This window comes from Diplotaxodon limnothrissa, linkage group LG20, assembly GCF_057381915.1.
Source record: "Diplotaxodon limnothrissa isolate DT_005_m linkage group LG20, D_limnothrissa_male_GT1.1, whole genome shotgun sequence".
In the NCBI taxonomy this organism is placed as follows: domain Eukaryota; kingdom Metazoa; phylum Chordata; class Actinopteri; order Cichliformes; family Cichlidae; genus Diplotaxodon; species Diplotaxodon limnothrissa.
This window is the reverse complement of record NC_140615.1, coordinates 33,088,255-33,108,493: the sequence shown is the minus strand read 5'-3', so window position 1 is coordinate 33,108,493 and position 20,239 is coordinate 33,088,255. Positions and strand designations below refer to the sequence as shown.

Here is a 20,239-nt window from a genome sequence, read left to right as displayed (position 1 = left end):
TTTTCTATTCCAGTGGAGATGGAACCTGCAAAATTAGCATGGCCCATAGAGCCACATTAATATGAAAGACACCAGGTTAAAATAAACCCATCAAAGATTAAATAATTTTACATTCATTGTTTACATTCAGCCTAAGCAAAGAGGCCCAGACCTCCCTCTCCCCAGCCACCTCCTCCAGCTTATCCGGGGGAATACCAAGGCGTTCCCAGGCCAGCCGAGAGATATAATCTCTCCAGCGTGTCCTGGGTCTGCCCCGGGGCCTCCTCCCGGTGGGACATGCCTGGAACACCTCACCCAGGAGGCGCCCAGGGGGCATCCTTGTCAGATGCCCGAACCACCTCAGCTGGCTCCTTTCGATGTGGAGCAGCAGCTGCTCTACTCTGAGCCCCTCCCTTTGCTTAGGCTGCTGCCCCCGCGACCGGCCTCGGATAAAGCGGATGAAGATGGATGGATGGATGTTTACATTCATGATTGGTTGTTAGCACTCATCCACCTTGTAACTGCCTTTACTTTTTTTTTTTTTTTACACACTTGTGCAATTTTACTGCTCTGCAACTCTTCTATTTCAAAGAATATTAGAAACACCCTGAAACATAATGCAGTCCAGTACAAAACCACCACCTGGAGGAACCGTAATAAAAAAAACACTGAACTACTACATTTGTTACACTGTAAGCACATTGTAACCAAAAGTAAGAAAATGCTTTTCTGACTGCACGGAAAACGTTCTCCTTTAATCAGCAATGTAAGGTGACACTGAGCTCCAGCTGCTGTAAGCACACTGACAAAACCTGTCTTAACGAGGTGGAAAATAACATTTTACATTCAAACAGCATTTAAAAACGTGCAATTGAATTACTGTGTAAACTACAGAGTGCATGAATCTGCTTTTCTTGCATGCGTGGAAGCAGAAGCAGACTTGTTGTTTTGCACACTTGCTCGCTTCAGGTCTTGCTCTCTGACAAATTCTCAACAATTCCCTCCATGTCTATCGTGGACTCATAGGGCTCAGTAACCAACTGTGTTTGCTGCAACACAGGAAAAGTCTGCGTGGATTCGACCTCTCCCAAGTTCTGGTTAGAAATAACCTCCTCCATCACCGCATCACTCGACTCAATCACAACCCTCACGATGCAGCCAGAGGTGAGACCTGTTGAGGATTCAGCTCCTCGGTTTGTGGACTCCTGAGTGGACCCATCACAGATCAGCGAGGCCTCCTCCGATTTGGGAGCTTCGGTCTCGACCGGACTTCCATCCACATCTTGCACAATCACATTCCTCAGCTTCCTCTGCCGCGGGTTGTAGTTCTCAGTGCGCTTGTGAATTTGAATGTGACGCCGCAGATGTGCCTGAAGAGGAAATGTAAAAATGTGAGAGTTGGGTAAACTAACATGATGCAAGTGAGGGAATGCTTCAAAAAGAACACAAAAATTATAGATATACAGTATAGTCATGTTGGTCTACAGTCAAGTTTATACAAATATCCCTGTAAGTGAAAAGTTCAGACTCTACACATTCTTAATATGGTCGTCTCAGCCACACAGCTCCTGGCTGTGACCACAGAAGGCCCACCCAAACACCTGGTGGCAGGGTCAGACATTCAGTAGAAAGTTGGCCTAAAGGGAGGGGAAAGGGACTCTAAACACCCAGTATAAGATAAAGAAGATTATGTTTAACTGTGTCTCATGCAAACTTAGTTTAGTAGAGTCCAATAATTGTAAAATGTCACACAAAAACATAAACCCGTTAGAAAGATAGATATAATATATAGCTGTCATAGCCAGACATAAAAAAGCCCACAAACTAGTGATTCTTGCTGAATGACATTAAAGATTAGAAGGGTCTGAATATGGGGACAGTGCGCAAATAACCATGCAAGTGATACAGACCTGAAATGATTACAAAAAATAATATAAAAGTAATTAATTTAATTACCTGGAACTTTGATGGCAACTAAAGAGATGGATTATTTTTTTCATTATATAAAAGCTTCAGTTATAAATTTTTACCAGTTTTCATATTTATGACCAAAGAACTTTGCTTTGCACTTTTTGAAACTTGCTTTTATCTTTTTTATTTCTTTTCTAAAAAATCTTGTTTGTATGAAATAGCAGTTATAGACCAATATCACACCACAAAGCAAACAGTCTGAATTAGGACACACTAAATTCACTCAGGCACATTCACATAAGCGTGCCCCTGAAAGTTGATATTTGTGTCCACTCACTCCCTATCCACAGTAGCCCGAGTGGCTAATACATGTGCCACTCGCCTTCTTAGACGGAGATTATGGGTTTTAGTCCCATCTGGCGTGAATAGCAGAATGGTGATGAAAATTGGCATGGGAGACATCCTACAATAAAACCACCTCCATCAAAATTATTAATCTCTTTGTCTTCCCACTATGATTCAGTCACATTTCCTGAAGTTAAATTAGGGTTAAAACTAAAACACTCGGGTGTATAATAAATCCTGTGGTGGGTTAGATTAGGGCTCTGCAAAATGAGCTTGCTGATGATGAAGAAACTGTGTTGGAACCAACCTGTCGAGTGAACTTGTAGCCGCAGTCTACACACTCAAACTTCCTCATGCCTTTATGACGACGCAGGTGGACACGGAGCTGCTCCCTCGCTGAAGGAGAAAAGAACGACCAGAAAATAAAGAAGAAATCACTTCACCAGTGATTCTTTCATTAGCAGCGCTTCATTCATCAGGGCACAGGTCATGAGTAACAACAAATTTATTGTAGAATCAGCACCTGACCTTTGAAAGTTTTACCGCAGATGTGACAGCAGTGGGGGCGGCCTTCCTCGTGCTTGCTGGCCTTGTGTCGGAGAAGAGCGCCTTTCTCTGTGAAGCGCTGCTCACAGACATCACAGCCGAAGGGCCGCTCGCCGGTGTGAGTCCGGTGGTGTTTATCCAGACTGGCTGGCAGTGAAATACAGAGATTAACACAAATCACAATATCTGCAGTTAAAGTGAAAGTTTGCAAAGACAGCAAAACGGCTAAGTGATTGCTCTTAGAAGCACAAAACACACCGGACCCCATCGATAGTAATGTAGGGACGTTTGGGTGGCACAGCATTACCTCAGAGCAAGTAGGGTCTTAGTTTGAGATGCATGAGATCTTTCTTTTGCTTCTTTTAGGCAAATTACTGATTCTAAATGTGTCACAGGGGTGGATACAAGGTGAATAAAGTGCTTATGTGCAGAGAATATGGCTGTTACCTTGTGTCCTAAAGGTTTTCCCGCAGAGGTGACACTGGTATGGCCTCTCGCCACTGTGTATACGCAGATGCATGTTGAGGTTGTTCTTTTGGGAGAAGGCGTGGCCACACGAGTTACAGACAAAAGGGCGCTCATTTCTGTGAGCAAGAACAAAACAGACTTAAAATAGTTTTCATTAAAACTTTATGTCGTTTACACTTTTATTCATCCTCAAGAGGAAATTCACAGAAAACATGCTCTCCAACCTGTGGATAGCTTTTATATGCATCTGCAGGCCGTTTCTACTAGATGCCCGATGGCCACACTCCTCGCACACAAACGGCTTTTCTCCACGGTGTTTGGCGGCTTCGTGCACACGCAGCTCCGCACGAGTTAAGAAGGTTTTGGGACACTGGGAACACTAGAAACACAGCAACACAATCAAAACATAAATCCCCAAAATTTGTGTTAAAGTGAGTTTGAAATGACATACTGAAGGTGCTGCTGACTGTAGGTACTTACTGCATGTGGTTTGGGGTAACCGTGCACCTTCATCATATGAACTGTCAAGTTTTTCTTGTACATAAATTGTTCAGGACATGTTGAACACTGCAAAATGTGACGAAGACATTCTTCATATTCACTTCAGGTTTGTGACATACTCAGTTACGCTTTTTGTTAGGTGTATGCTGTACCTTGTGGGGCATTTCTCCTGTGTGGGTGACAGTATGCAATCGTAGCGCTTCTTTTGTGTTAAATGTAGTAGAACAAATGAGGCAGGTGTACGTCTGGAATTATAAAAGTAAAAACACTGAGGATTCTTCATAGTGAGGGTTGGAGAAAGCGTGAAAGGGTGATTTTCTTTACTCACCAGCGCACTAGAACAGTCTCTCATCTCGTGTATCAAAAGGTTCTCCTTCCTGTAGTACCGTCTTCCACATTTAAGACAACCGAAGGGCTTCTCCCCTGTATGCCTCCTGTGGAGATGAGACATTAGTTTACTCTTTTAAGAGCATTTCGAAAGAAAAAAAAGGTGACACCCTGTACCTGTTGTGAACCTTGAGGTAGTATTTGCTCTTGAAGGCTTTGAAGCAGATGGAACACTGCACGGAGGCCTTCTTAGAATCGTCCTCCATCGTCTGACCATTCTTGTTTTTGTTTTTTTGACTCTGGGCCTTGCATTTCTGTCCAGTCGCCGTAGACGGGGATGTGGTTGAGGAAGCGGGCTTAGTAGCAGGCACATACTCCTCATCTGTGTCTTCGGGAATCTCCTCCGGAATACCCACGTCATCATTATCGTCTTCTGCTTCCACTCCCCCACTTACCTGGCTAATAACATTGTCGTTAATCTGCAGCTCCGTTACCTGCAAGACAGGTGTAATAAAAACATCTATATTCCTCTTTAAAAACACACTCATTATTATCCGCACAAATGCCCCGTCGTTGAAATATTTTTTCATGCTTATGTTATTGTATTCTACCTCAGTTTCACCAGCTAGCTGATCTGAGTTTTGGTTTTCCTCAACAACTGCATCACCAACTTCTTTCTCCACAGGAAGAGGCGGGGCCAACTCATTTTCAGTTGTAGGGCTCTCATCGATAGTCACAAGTCGCCTGGAGCTCTTCACTACTCGGCCAGAGCGTGTGGTGGTTGCTGTAGTAGTGGCAGCAGTGGTAAAACTGGCTGCAGCAGTATCAATGGTGGGCTCGTATTTCGTGATGTCTGAGGCAGACTTTCTAGGTCTACCTCTTTTACGCTTGACAGGCACAGGCTCCTTAGAGGTCTCCTTGAACTGCTGACAGCGTGTGAGTGCCTCTGGTATGCACAGGCTGGCTGCTGCCTGCTGGACTCTGTCCAGGTTGTGAGGATCCAACTTCAGCTCTCCGGTGTAGACAAAGTTTAGGAGCAGCTCCAAGCCATCACTGGGGCATCCCTGCAGGCAGAACTCTGTTGCAGAAGGCACGTTTGACTGCTGGAGGAGTTCAGTGAAGCAGGCGAGGATGTTGCGATGAGCAAGGAACACTACCCCGTCTCCCACATTCAATGATGCATCACAAAACCTGCCCACTGCCCTCTGCTGGTTCAGGGCAGACAGGACACGTTGCGCATGGTTGCTCTCTGCTGCAGCCATCCCTCCTGCTTCACTGTAGATGGCTGGTAAATGAGACACATCAAACAAAGCGTGTGGTTTAGACAAATTATCAGCAGAGCACCTAGTCAAAAAGTCCACATGTCACTCTAAACGTGCTTTACAGCATTTCAAACTGATGGTATTTTACCTGATTCCATGTTATCATTTCCGTTAGTGCCAGTAGTAAAAGATAAAAGTGGGAAGATTTCTAGAATTGATAATTAGAGACCAACTGCCTTGGCAAATGTATTTTCTAAAGTGTTTGAACACAGATTTCAAAAGCATATAACAACAACTGATAATCAAGTTGGTTTTAAGAGTAAGCATTATACTGATCCATACATAAATATATATACAAATATAGGGACAGAACACATCCGTTTTATGTGCTTTTTAGATGCGCCCAAAGCATTTGACAAAGTGAACCATCAGCTGTTTGTTAAATTGCAAAGCAGAGGGGTCGTTGCATATGTAATTAGGATTTTTGGTATTCACATCAAACTATGCGAGGAGCTAAGTGGGGTACGAAGATGTCTGAACCTTTTTCTGTATCTATCGGCTCTTTCGTGTCGTAATTGAAAACTGAAAACTACTTAAGAAATGTCAAGAAAGCTGCCTATGAGAGTTCGAGCTATGTTATAGAACAGAACTGTAAAAACTCTGTTTTTGCCTTATTTCCTCATTCAATAACCCTTAGCATCTTTTTCTCATTTTCATAGCAAAATTTAAAGGAGAGGTAACCTAAGACTTTTGCACAGTACTGTATTTGCACTGACTGAAGAATCAAGTGTGTGTGTGAGGTCAAAAAAAGACATTTGAATGTGTAACCGGGTCATAAATTACATATTGTTATAATTACACAAAATGTGTTCAAAACCCCACACCGTTACTTTTATATAGGGCTGGGTATCGTCACTGATTTCTAGAATCGATTCAATTCCGATTCACAAGGTCCCGAATCGATTCGATCCACGATTCGATTTAATTCGATTCGATTCGATTTAAATCTGGGAAATTTTGACAGTCAGAAATATAATTCAGATCAGTACATTTACATATTTTTGTATCAATAAAAAGGAAGCTGACACACGCAAGACTTTATCACAGGTGTGAGCGTCACAGCAGATGCCTTTGTGTCAAAGTAGCTGAGGATAAAACACAGAAAAACATGAAGGTGATTTTCCTGGCCTGGGATTTTATAAAAATATTCTGCAGTACATCAAAAACGAAAGAAAACCATTAATTAATGAACATTACCTCTGACGTTACAGCGGTTTTATTAGAGACACGGCTAAGCATTTTGCATTTTGAATAATTTTAAAAAGTTTAAATTTGTTCAGTATTGAACAGCAGAAATTAGGTTTTCTTTTCGGAAGAATGTAAAAGGGAAAAAAACAGCGGCCGACAGCGCTGTAAACAACGGTAGACTTGTGCGTAACAAGCAAGCGAATAATGAAGAAAGGGAAACTGTTCTTGAAGTACAGAGAGAGAGAGAGGGCGAGAGAGAGAGAGAGGGAGAGAGAGAGAGAGAGAGAGAGAGGGAGAGAGAGGGAGAGAGAGGGAGAGAGAGCTGCGCATCGCGATGGAAGCAAAACAGTAAAAGTCAGAGTGAATTCATGACGATGTTTATGTGAAGCGTTTGGATCTTCTTTTGCTGCTGGTTCGGTCAATATTGTTTGGAGAGACATCAAACTAACAGCTTTAGAATCAGCGCACAAAGGGCGTGAACACAAAGCGCGACCCGCCGACAGATCAGAATCAGCGAGCTGTCGGCTTTCAGCCCCGACTGTGAGAAAGGCGACATCTAACTGATTCTGATCCGCGGGTCGCGCTGTGTGTTTAAGTCTATGTGCAGAATCCGTGTACCTGCTCTCATTTACTGTCTTAACTGTTTGGTGGTTCTTGAAATTTTGTGAGATGTCACCAGAGATTCTGGCATTTCGGGCAAAATAAATTTATATTAAAAAATCGATTCAGGATTTGAATGAATCGATTTTACGTTATCCAAGCCAGAATCGATTATAATCGATGAATCGATTATAAAAACCCACCCCTACCGTCGGGCTATCATAGGAAGGAAAAATATATGTCAATGCTTTTGCATTCTTTCGGAAATGTAGCTGGGTAATTATGTCATTGGCCACTGTCAATATGTGACATATTGAAATCGCGTTTGAATTTGCGCTTGTTTTTTGCTTTCACTTTGCATTCGCGCGAACTGTGTATAGAGGGCGACAGCACTGATTGGTGAGTGATGATGATTTGCGCACCAATTCCTCTGACATCGTCTTATTAATCGTTAGCTTACTATGCAAACATGACAAGTGAAATCTCCCGCAGCAAGCTTAAACATGTGAGAGGTTGATCGCGCAGAGAATCGCTGAGCTTATATGTGTGTGTGTGTGTGTGTGTGTGTGTGTGTGTGTAAAAGCAGCAGGATAAGACAGGTCAGGGTGAAGAAGTGACAGCCAAAGAAAAGCTTACCACAAAACGGAAAAGTTATGACAAATCAGACTATAAGGCAAAAAGAAAGTGCAGCTTTATGGTTTCATGGACAAAAGAATTTCTGTGGCTGCGATATGACGAGCTAAATAACCAGGGGTGCACATAAGTGGTGCAGGTGCGCATTCGCTGTCAAAATACAAAACGCGCACAAGATAAGAAGTTGCAACGCGTGTTTGCGTGCTTAAGATTTTCTGGAGGAGGACAGACATTTGTTTAGAACTCTTAAAGATGTCGAAGAAGCTCCTTTAAGCAATTACTTTGGTGTTCCTCCACCTCAGAAGGAGTCCGAACCACAAAAGAAGCGCGTATTCTCGGAAAAGTGGTTGCAGGAGGTGAGCTGGCTTCAAACAAATGTGCCGTGAAAATCCCACTCTAGCGGACAAAAACCGTGCCTTTTATGTGGACGCAAACCGCGTTGCAACTAATTATCTGGTGGCGTCTTTTATTTTGACAGCGAATGCGCACATGCGGACCACTGATGTGCACCCGTGTAAATAACATAATGTTCTGCCGGGTGTGTTGTTGGTTTTCCCTCGATTTCTGAGTCGACAAGCGCCTTTGTTACTGGGACCAGTAATTTTAAGAAAGGCCCCCATTAGAACCCATGAGAAATGCAAGAAATGCATTATTGCTCAGTCTGCAATATCTTTCCCAGAACAAACACCAATTGCAAATAACATACTAAAAATAAACCTGAAAAATCTGTTTAGAACAGCGTACTATGTTGCAAAGAGTGAACTACCCCTGGCAAAATTTAGCAGTCTTTGCAAACTTCAAAAAGCAAATGGCCTAGATGTTGGTTCCACTTGCCTCTTACCCGTGACTTCAGTGGAAATTTCAAATTCAGGATCTGACACAGACTGATTCATGTTCTACAGAGTTCTTACAAGTTCATAGAAATTTCTGTTCAATTAGAACCAAGTATTTGAGTTGATGATTGTAATTTTTATACAATGTTGTAATTTGTGTTTCAACTATTTTTGATTAATGTTTTGTTTCCGTTACAATATTACTTTAATATTACTTTAATGTATAATATTGTAAAGGAAACAAAACATCAATCAATTTTTTATTTTTATTTGGGCTACTTAAATTTATTTTGGGCTACCAAAAACTGAAGAGTCCCTGAAATTTTGCGAGCCCTGCACCCCATTGTTTTTCTTGTGACATTACCAATCCGGTTGTTCAGTGATGACGCAACGAATCCTACTTCCGGGCCTAAAGTAGTCTGCGTTTAATATGGCTTTTGTGTTGTTAACATGTTTAATGTTATGTATTTTCTTCTATTTGATCTCAAAAAGCTCCTAAAACAGTCAGTGATCACTGTTGACCTCCCTCGGCTTTTATTACCGCTAATCATTTATTTAAGCTCAGTTTTTAAAACCTTAGGGTGTAACTACAGCCCAGCCCATGCAGCAGTATATGAATGACTAACCTCGTATTGTGGATGGATTATCTCAGTTGTTCTCCTGGCTGAAGTTTGGTCCTTTTACAGCATCCTGCCATGCGATTACATTTGTTCCTAACCACCGAGAACACTCACGGTAACTTTTATCGAGTGGAAAAAAAAGTTAGCTTGTTTATATTATGCTAACATAGCTGTGTCGCTAGCGGTCACGCAGCACATCATTATATACCAGCTAGCCCAACTTCAGTAACCCTACAAACGTCACTGCTGTTTAGTTTTCTGTCTTCATTTATGCTGGAAGTGATAACAGAGCTGTACGTTTTAATTTGTTTCCAAAACCCCGCAGTCAGGACATGCTATATTGTATTTAGATAGAAGCTAGCGAGCTAACTCCCTGCTAACTTCTAACTCCGTTAAATGTCATAAATTCCGTTTTCATGGATGCCTGGATGTTAAACTCAATTGTTACACCTGGTAGAGCAGACGCTGATCATTTTATTAAAGATGAAAGACTTTAGACAGTTTTTCAACTCTCAGTAATGCCACAGTGATCGTTTGATATATGGACCTGCAGCGGAGTTTAGACCCAGACACGGCTAGTGACGTCAGACTGAACAACCGGATAAGTTTGATGTGTCACATGGCCCTCTTCCTATTGAAAAAAACAAAAGTTGTATCCAAGATGGCCGACTTCTAAATGGCCATCATGGTCACCACCCATCTTGAGGAGTTTGCCCCCTCACATATACTAATGTGCCACAAACAGGACTTTAATATCACCAACCATTCCCATGTTATTACGGTGTATCCATATAAATGGCCCACCCTGTACTTTAAAGTATGTACTGAGCATCGCTCTTAATATTAGATGGACAAATTAAATAATTATTAGATTTAAATTATTGTCCTTATATTTACAACATTTATTGAGCTGCCTTTAAAATAAAGTCTAAACATACCCTAGTGCATTTTCAGTGTTCATATTCGAAAAAGCATTCGTGAAATAATTGCAAACTCTCACCCACTTTGCAGTTCCTAGCACATCTCTTTAAAGACGCTCCCTTAGCGCGCTGTCCAACAGACAGCTTCAGTTCGCGTTTGACTTTCCGATTAAAAACACGATTAAACACGACGGGCCTCTCTGTAACCTGCACACGATCCGGGCGTCACATGAGCCAGAGTGATAAAACAGAAAAAACCTAGCTTCGTGCACCTTGTTTTCGTTTCTTGTAGGCCCCTAAAAAGTGCGAAGTGAAACAGGATGTGACGCTGTTTATGCGACCGCACTCCGGGAATGTTTTATATCGTACAATGTTAAAATATTAACGATTAGATTAATCACAATCTGAGACTAACCATATTCTTACTCGTAGCTCCATTTGTATGTAATATTATCGACGTATTGGGGGGAAAAAAAAACTAAAAAAGTTAATTAAGTTGTTAGACGCTTCTTTTAGCAGATAATAACACTTCGGGCAAAGTCATAGTTGACCATCCGGACTCAGCGTCTATCTGCGGCTCACACGTGTAAGTATTAGCCTGTTAGCACCGTTGCAATAACAAGTGACCAGCTCTTTAGTGTCTCTTAAGATAATTATAAACATTACTTGTGCATGTTCGCAGCCAAGGCACAGGGATTATAACTACAGCTTTGTGCCATCTGTTTTAAAGCAGTGTTTTCTCGGGAAGCAACAACGTTAGCTAGCAGCTAATGCTAGTTTTTGAGGCGGTGTTAGGTGAAGTTGGTCTTGATAACTTCAACCCAAGTTTAAAATTGAGGTTGCATTCTTGTCATACTGCGTGAAGGTGATTTTATTCATTGCTCTGTTCACATTTTGAGAGATTGTGGAAAACCGACATATTTGGCTTTAGTTTTCATTTATATTGAGCTGTGGCTGGAAAAGAAAGCTAGCTCTGGCTAACGGATATGTTAAAACAAGACTATAAACAGGATTATTTAATCTAAGAGAAGATGTACTGTATTCATCACAAACGTGGAGTAGTTCCTGTGTTACAGCAGCTGAAACTGTAAACACAATTTTAAAAGAATAACGTAAACAAAGAGTAATCTGAAGTAGTGCAGCTGTGTTCATGGGCTTTTTGAGCCTGCATGTGGGTTTTTGTAAGTGGCCTTCAATGTTTGTTTAGTATGATTTTCTGGTCTATGGAATAAATGCTGTAAACCTGCATATGAAACTGAGCCTGCATGACTTAATCTTAAATGATGGAGTGTTGATGTAAATTTCTATGCCTTGTCATTTTAAAATTAAAATAAACATAATAAAAACAGTCTTACTGTCTTATAAAGACTCTAAGAGTCTTATAAAGTGACTCCAAGAGGTGAAAAATACTCAAGTTAGATTAAATGTAAAAAACAAACAAACAAACAAACCCTAATATTGCCTACAACATTGGGGAAAAAATGTCCCTTAGGAATAACAAATGCAAAAACATGTGTTGTGAGCTTGAGTAGATTTGTTTAAGATAAGATAACCTTTATCATGTGGGAGCCGCAGCCTACCACTGAAGGAGCTGCTCAGTGCTGTGAGTCTCCTGCATGGCGTGGGAGATGTTGTCCAGCAGGGATGGCAGCTTAGCCACCATTCTCCTTTCACTCACCAGCTCCTCTGCGTGTGTTGTGATCAGCTGACCTGCACCACTGCTCCTCTGACATTTGCTGCTCTTTGTGGATTTAACTGAACTCAATAAGATATAAGCAGACAAGTCAGCTTAAGCATAAACTGTCTGCTACCTGTGATGGAAGCTAATACTGATGTTTAACACCATAGAGGGAACTTGACTGCAACAGTTTCAATGCACAAATAACCAGGCATCGGGATAGATGAACACTTATTAAAAATAACTGAAGATTATTATAATAATTATCATATTATTACAATAAAAATCTCTGTGCAAAGGTTAAATGCCATGAAATAAAGTTGCTCTTTAAGTAAACTAGATGGGTTCCACAGAACTAAACTAATAATTGCTTGAGTGTAAATGCTTTGTTTCCATTCTTTATTCTTAAGTTGATGAAGTGCATCCTTTTCTTTGCAGGTTCACCTTTTCATTTTTCTTTTACCTAATTGACTGCTGACAATCATGAAAGTGAACAAATACACAGAGGTAAAACATAAATCTCACAAGTGGAAAGATGCGAAGGGAAAACGGTGCAGACCTCCCGTCAGTTTCTCTAATGTAAACTCTAGCCCTGTGGTGATCAGCATGGTGAAGGAGCACCAGGAGTCTGTAAGGAAAAAAACATCTGTCAAGAGGCTGAAAAATAAAGTGAAGTCTGTCTCTAACCACAAGAATAGCTCTTCTGAGTCTGGAATTAAGAAGACACATGCTCAGGCTAATGGAAGCTCAGTGTTTACCATGGACAATGACTCAGATGACTCACAGGACTGGAAGGAGTATTCCCAGTCAGTGCATGGGAATGGTATGGAGACCTCAGATAACACTGAGGATGTCCGGAGAGGTAGATTGGAGGGAGAGGCTCTGCATCACTGTGCGCAGAGAGACGATCGAGAGAACCGCACAGTACTTGTCATGCAGAAGGATCAGGTATGCGTCAGTTGATTTTTAGTTGGACATGTAGATGTTTAATCTGATGTCATTTAATTTCTGTGATTAAACATGTCTTACCTGCAGACGCTGTGTTTCCGCGGGAAGTGCCTTCTGACCTGTCTTTATGGTCGTGTAGAAGTTATGGGATTTACCATCGAAGAGGGTCAGCAGTCATATTCGCTTTTCTCCCCAGCATCACATTGTCCACTGAGTATAAGAGGATTAGAAAGCATCAGAGCGTTGGAAAGTAGAAACGAGGCATCACACATCCTCCAAAATTATCTTCCACAAGGTGAGCAGCACACTTTTTCTTTTATGTTTGAAGTTAAAATATAGCACTAGGAAGTCTGATTGGTTAGAGTTCATATTATATAGGCAAAAATACTGTGAATTCTACTTAGCTGGACCTTATTTCTCTTTGCAAAGTCTGGATTTTTTAAGCTAATAATTATATGATAATAATTATAATTTCTTTACCCCACCTGTTGCACTGCAATGCATGTTCGCAGACTGTCTTAAGTGAAATGTAAACAATAGAAAATTAACTAAAGGATGTCTTGTGAAGCATTTCTAAAAAAGTGGTCATCAACTTTCTCCATTAGCCCAGGCTTTCTGCTTCAGTTTCTGTGCACACTCACACTGAAAGAGGATGTTTACTCTTGAGTGCTTATTGTTTGAGTCATAAATATGAGACAAACTAGTGATGAAGATGTGTGAAAACAGTAAAACTGTAGTTTGTGCAGCTATAACGTTATATAACCCCATAACACAACAACAGTCACCTCAAGGCCCTTTATATTGCAAGGTAAAGCCCCTACAATAAAAGAGAGAAATCCTTAACAAGCAGATAACCCTCCCTATGAGCAAGCACTTGGTGACAGTGGAAAAGAAAACTCCTCTTTAAGAAGAAGAAACAAGCAGAATCAGGCTCAGCGAGGGGCAGCCATCTGCCATGACCGGTTGGTTAATAGGGGAAGAAGACTGTATAAAAGACATGCTATGGGAGAGAGCCATAGATTAATAATAACTAATGATTAAATGCAAAGTGGTGTATAAAAACATGGCGACTAAACTGTAAATAAATTGTAACAATTGTGACATGTACACATATGATTTTAAACAGAAACTGTGATGATTCTGATTTAATCTGAGCATCTTTTTCTGCGTTATTTTCTGTGAAAGGAAGTTTTAATAAAGGCATATGTATCATAAAACACAGACACTGATATAGCTCTATCAGTTAAATGCTGAATATATAGTATTAGAACGTGTTTTTCTGACTTTTAATTGCTGTGAATATGCATTTTTAACAGCATCACGAAAGAAGCTGTTAAAAAGCATAACGACAAATTCATCCATCATCCTGCTGGAGCCCATCGAGACGCCTATGACACAGTTTCTTTCCAGCTTTCCAGATCTCAGCGAATTGTTCAACCTCCCGATGGTAAGGTGGCAGATATGTTCACACTTGGATTTAGTCAGCAAAGCAGACAAATTTCAACATAATTTACATGCAGAATCTGAAAAGCTTCTCCTGCTTGTTTGTAGACTGAACTCATGTCAGCTGTTCTTGACACTCCACTCAACGGTTTGGGTATGATTCCTCTCGACAGCTACATTGAAGGGCTGAAAATGTCGAAGAGCTACAGACATGCTCTCAACACATTAGTCAGTGTGTGCAAAGGTAACCCACTTTTAGATGTGCCAAATTATACACGAGTCACTTTTATGCTACAAGGCTAAATTTATTTATTTTGTAACCCTTACATACACACAGAACAGTACTGAATAAAGTTCATTGTATCATAATCATTTATGTGTGTGAATGTTCGATAGGAAACAGTGTAGAAGAAAGTGCGTGTGCGACTGGGTGAAGTTGTGCAAAGCGCTTTTAGTGCTCAGGATAGAAAAGCACTCTGTAAGAACCGCTACATTTACTAGTTCAAACAAGGAGGTTTAGTTATCAGTGTTCCTAAAAGAGTTTATATAAGAACTTAACAGATACCAAATGTAACTTAACTGACTTCAGTAGAAAGTGTTTCACACTCTGAGGGCTTTAACAGTAAGTTGGTCAGTTGCTGAGAATTACCAGTCACAGTTATTGTGTTGGTTTAACAGTGATCAGCAGAAAAACAGAATATAATAGTCAGTGTAAGTTTTGCTCTTCACTCTTAGTAGGAGTCCTGCAGAATTGTTCTGTAACTGAATCGAACCACAGACGTTTATGTGATAAGAACATACCAAAACAAAATGCTCACTTTGGTTGCTTTCATGAAAACCTGACATGTTTTTCATTGACAGGAGACATAGATGGCTGTCCTGTTATCCTGGTGTGCGGGACCAAGAATGTTGGAAAGTCAACATTTATTCGCGTGCTCATTAACACCTTGCTGAATTAGTAAGTTTCTCACTAACTACAGTTTTTATAATGTCCTGTTCACTATGTCATTGGTCCTGCTCTGGTCCTCTCTCTTTATTGTAATGTTTAGTTTGCTTTGGTTCACATTTACACAAGGGTCTTTACAGCCTACAAACATCTCTGTGGGTCATTTAAAGTGGAGAATAACGATATGTTTTGTTTTCCTTCAGCACTGCTAGTGTCGACTATTTGGAAGGTGACCTCGGTCAAACAGAATTCACCCCTGCTGGTTGCCTGTCTCTCCTCACTGTCAGAGAACCCCTTTTAGGTATGTTTCAATCCTCATTATATGTTCAAAATCTTTACATCTTTACAACTGGGGCTAAATTATTAACAACAATGTGTTGGAAGAGCCATTCCTTGCTTACCTTAGATTAAAGATTGGAAACTGACACAGCCAGTCCACCTGTGTCTAGGAGTAAAAGTGTTAGCCTTTCAGCTTCTTTTAAACCTATGTAACATGTGAGAATCATGTGTGATTTAAAATGTGATGTCAAAATTGTTATTTTATGGTGGGTTTTGTGTAGAATTATGCCTCTATAGTTCAATTCAATTCAGTTTTATTTACATAGTGCCAAATAAACAGTCGCCTCAAGGCGCTTTATATTGTAAGGTAGACCCTACAATAATACATACAGCGAAAAACCCAACAATCATATGATCCCCTATGAGCAGGCACTTTGGCGACAATGGGAAGGAAAACTCCCTTTTAACAGGAAGAAACCTCCAGCAGAACCAGCCTCTATAGTGTTTTCTTCATTTCTGACTCCTACTTGATTAGTAAGAGTGGGTTAAAAGACGTATAATGATCTGCTTTGCAGGTCCTCCTTTCACACATCAGCAGACTCCAGACCACATGATCTACTACGGTCAGTCATCATGCAACTCAGACCTGGATCGATATATGGAATCTCTTAAATCCTTATGGTGCAGAAGATCCCAGACCAGAGAGGCTCCGATTATTATCAACACCATGGGCTGGGTCAAAGGTCAGTGTGAGCTGCCTTCTGTGACATCAGTGAAACAATGTAGGAGAATTTAAATACACTAATAATAAAAAAAAATTCTAAATGTGTGTCTGTTCACAGGATTTGGATTCAACCTGCTGGTTGACATGATCCGCTTCTTCCCAGTTTCCCATGTTGTCCAGCTCAGTCACAGTGGTGTCAATCAGTGCCCCGCCCTCACTCCAGACTTTCTGAGAACGGCAGATGGCTTTCAGACTCACCCACCCGCCCAGACCGCTCTGGATGAGTTTACAGAAAGCCACAGCCCCCCAAGAATCTACAGTCACATTAGTATACAAGCAGAGTTTCAAGGAGTTGGGAGTCAAGGAACAGCGTAAGTACACCACTGCACCACCATTATTAATATACTGGTGTAAAAACATTATTCCAGACTCTTGGCTACATCTCATATCGCTGCATTTGACAGGAAACACCAGCGTAGTGATGAGCAGAGAAATCTGTCTCTCCTGGCCTATCTGAGTCAGCTGCAGTGTCCGGACCCTGGACCAGTCAGACCTCTGCACAGCCTCACACCATACCAGGTACACAAGAAGCACATGACTCTCTGATCACAGTCTATACATATATGAATACAATTCATGACATTTAAATCAGGGAGAAATGGCTGTCTATGCTCCAGTTTTGGTTTAAACCTCCTTAAACTGCAAACTGTTGTTTTTAAAGATGTTTTTATATTTATTAAGCAACCACCTAACAATTTTCTTGCTAAACCCACAGGTTCCACACACAGCGATTGCGTTAGGTGTTACCCACTGCGACGTGGTGCCCTCGCACATGTTTCATGCTTCCAGTGGTAGTCTGGTAGGACTCTGCTGCCTGGCAGAAAAAGTAGCAAGCAAGGGAGGTCCAGTCTTTCTTTCCCAGGCACCCATCTGCCCATGTGTGGGATTTGGTAAGTGTCCTTTCTGAGTTATTGTGTTGACTTTGGCTTTACTTCCTCATTGACTGAAACATTTTTATCAAGTTAAAAATGTATGTTGCTGATATCTTTTTTTTTTAAAAAGCTCAAGTTATTGTTACTGCCACAATAAACTGGTTTTTCAGTTTATTGAAGCTTTCTTTCTTTAACTGTAGTAACTGGTCAGAAAAATACGTTTATATCTAATCGGGGGGGGGGATCCAAAAAGTCTAGGAAGGAAGGAAATAAAAATATTTGTGAAGAGCTGAAAATGTTTTGTAGATTATGTAGTGAAGACTTTATTCCATAAACTGAAGTTTCAGCACCAGATTCAATTCTTAAGATCGGGAATAAAGAAACACATTTATTAGATGTAATAGACCAGGGCACCCAAATCCATTTGACAATTTGAGAATTAAAGAGTCGTTATATGTTGTTATATTTACTTGATACTGTCTTCCAGGGCTCCTCCGAGGTATTGACATGGCACGGGGTCTGTACTTCCTGCTGACACCTGTAGATCCGTCAGTTCTTCGTAAAGTCAACTGTCTCCTCTTGGGAGCAATTTCAATGCCTTCCTGTATCTTCACAACACAGGTTAGATCCTTTTTCATGTTTTTCATTTTGTTTTCATGTTATCAAAAATGTTTTCAGTTGCTGAAAAGTCACTTCAGACTGTTCTACTTTAAAGCATGTTGTTATAATAGATGCAGTTAATAAGCATTGTGTTGTTGGAACATGCAGGCCCCCCCACCTTAAAATGATACCATCTGAAAGGGCTCATGTGTTGCTCTAAAACCTGTATGGACCTTGCAGCACTGGTGTTGCCTTTCCAGATGTGCAGGCTGTTTCATCTCTAGGCACAAGTGCACCTCTATAGCATTAGAGATGAAGGCTCTTTAAGGGAGCACTAATAACAACCCAGGTGGTACCTGAGGACTTGGCATTCATGTTTTCCCCCCTCCAAAAAAGCCAAAATTTGGTTCATCTGACGCACTTTTCCATTAGTCCATTTTAAATGAGAGAAGATGGTGACATTGATCGATCACGTCCACATATGGCTTCTTCTTTGCATAATGGAGCTTTAACCTGGATGGCACAGTGAACTGTGTTCACATACAGTGATTCCTAGAAGTGTCCAAGCCCACGTAGTGATTTCCTTGACAGAATTATGTCTTCCTTTTTTATTTAATGCACTGCTTCCTGAGGGTCCGACTATCACAGGCATGTAGATGATGAGATGTTTTACGTCTTTACAGTTTTGCTGCAGCTGTTTCTTTTTAGTGTTACTTACTTTTCCAAACTTTTGTTCATCCGTCCCAGTTTCTTTTGAGATCTGTTGCTGCCAATAAATTTAAAAATCAGATTTAAAAAACAGTTTTTCATCAAATAGTAAAATGTATCAGTTTAAACATTTGATATGTTTGTCTTTGATTTGTTGTGAATAAAATCAGTTGCATTCTGTTTTTATTTACATTTATTTACATTCAGAGTTCCAAAGTTCTCAGTTGTGTATAACTATATCTAAAGATGACATTACTGTTCTATTGTGACGTGTAGTGTCTTTGTTTCTATTTCAGCCGGGCATTGATGGGGAGATGCCCTATGTTACTACAGACTACAGTTTTGATCTCACTGGAGCAGGAAAGCTGCGAGTCTTCAAGGGAATGACGAGGCCCAGTCAAGTGGAGATGCAGTGACATTTCTGCAGCATTTTATTGCCCTTTACATTTCCCCATCAGTCAGCGCTGGCCTTTGAATGTACAGAACTGAGGTTGAGGTGGGACACTTCTTACTTTTGTTTTAAGGTTCATACTCTGACCTTACTGGAGTTCTTTTTTTGAGAGCCCTTGCCATATCTTGGAACCTGAAACTGTATGTTTGTTTGATGCTGTGAAGGCGCTTAGGTGTTTTCTCTCACATGGACAGTAAAATAACACGACACGTTATAGTCAAAGCTTTCGTTTGATGGTTCTTTTTCTTCTTTTTTTTGTTTTTTGTGGATGACATTCCAAATCTTAAATGCCTGCCAGATAATAAACTTGAAGCAAGTTTGTTTCCAGACTATGTGGTTCTTACCTTCACCAGCTATTTAGAGCATTGTGAATGGTGGTTGTTACAGCTGCTTTGATATTTAAATATCATAATCATATATCCATGTAGAGTTCAAATGGTTTAATAGCAATTTAATTTATCACTGTGTGCAGTATTTTGCCTGATCCAGACAAGTAGTTTTCCATGTTGGCAGCTGTTTTGTTATAAAGTATCCACCGCCGGCGCTTTCCGTGTTGTTTTCCCTTCCATTCAACAAAAAAATAAAGAAGAGGACAGGATGCAGTTATGAAGACGTCTTTCACGTGAGCTCAGTTGAAGTTGCAAAGAAAACCCAACAAGGACAATGCCCGTGTTGTTTGTACACCAATCAAAGCCTTTACAGAAGTGTCTCCATTTTTATTGCCCTCTTTTGCATTTGTTACTTAAGGCCATTCAAGAGGTTTTGTTTACAGTTCCTTATGTTGACCTGTGTGGGATGAAAATAAAGAGCTTGTTGTTTCTAGATGTTTGGCTTTTTCCCCTCAAGGGGGCAGCAGCCACTTTGTTTTGAACAGCAGAACTCTAGCCTGTAATAAGATTGTAATTCTGTTAAACTATAATGTTTCGTAATGAATTTACGATGCAAATTAAGATTAAGGAAGAAGATCGCTGGACCGAGATGCTGCTGCACGAAGGCTGACCTTTATCTTATCTCGGTGGAAGGACTGTAAGGACTCGGCCGTAAACAACCGGTCACGCAGTGGAGAATTGCTCATTTGTTAAGTGGGCTGTTTTAACATCCCCTTTCTGCCCCCTCGCTCGTCTTTGTTCACTGTTGCCCGCCTCTTTATTTGAGGGTGGGAGCGCACAAACGCAGCACAGCTACATTTTGGCAGAGTCATTGTTTCGGCTTTGTCACGTCAGATGTTTTCCTCTAGACCTCATGCAACCCAGAGCCCACTGTAGATGTGCCACTAGGCAGTCTACATGAAACTGGTGGGATATATTTCAGTTCAGAGTACATTTAAATGCATGAAA

At 40.8% G+C, this 20,239-nt stretch overlaps 2 protein-coding genes across 2 annotated transcripts; one reads left to right on the top strand and one right to left on the bottom strand.

The window, feature by feature from the left end:
* Positions 1–883: 883 nt before the first annotated feature.
* Positions 884–10,476, bottom strand: zbtb48 (zinc finger and BTB domain containing 48). The gene is made up of 11 exons (XM_085344453.1): positions 10,274–10,476; positions 4,689–5,362; positions 4,255–4,571; positions 4,079–4,184; positions 3,903–3,995; positions 3,730–3,816; positions 3,474–3,628; positions 3,229–3,365; positions 2,764–2,928; positions 2,543–2,631; positions 884–1,349 (listed from the first exon to the last, which is right to left on the bottom strand). Exons 2-11 carry the CDS (start codon positions 5,337–5,339, stop codon positions 945–947), a joined length of 2,205 nt encoding a protein of 734 aa, XP_085200579.1. The 5' UTR covers positions 5,340–5,362; positions 10,274–10,476; the 3' UTR covers positions 884–944.
* A 278-nt stretch (positions 10,477–10,754) lies between these two features.
* On the top strand, positions 10,755–19,194 carry nol9 (nucleolar protein 9). The gene is made up of 13 exons (XM_085344586.1): positions 10,755–10,779; positions 12,310–12,819; positions 12,907–13,114; positions 14,136–14,266; positions 14,371–14,506; positions 15,124–15,220; positions 15,412–15,509; positions 16,063–16,230; positions 16,330–16,582; positions 16,676–16,790; positions 16,987–17,161; positions 17,631–17,764; positions 18,748–19,194. Exons 2-13 carry the CDS (start codon positions 12,355–12,357, stop codon positions 18,865–18,867), a joined length of 2,100 nt encoding a protein of 699 aa, XP_085200712.1. The 5' UTR covers positions 10,755–10,779; positions 12,310–12,354; the 3' UTR covers positions 18,868–19,194.
* The last annotated feature ends 1,045 nt before the right edge of the window (positions 19,195–20,239 follow it).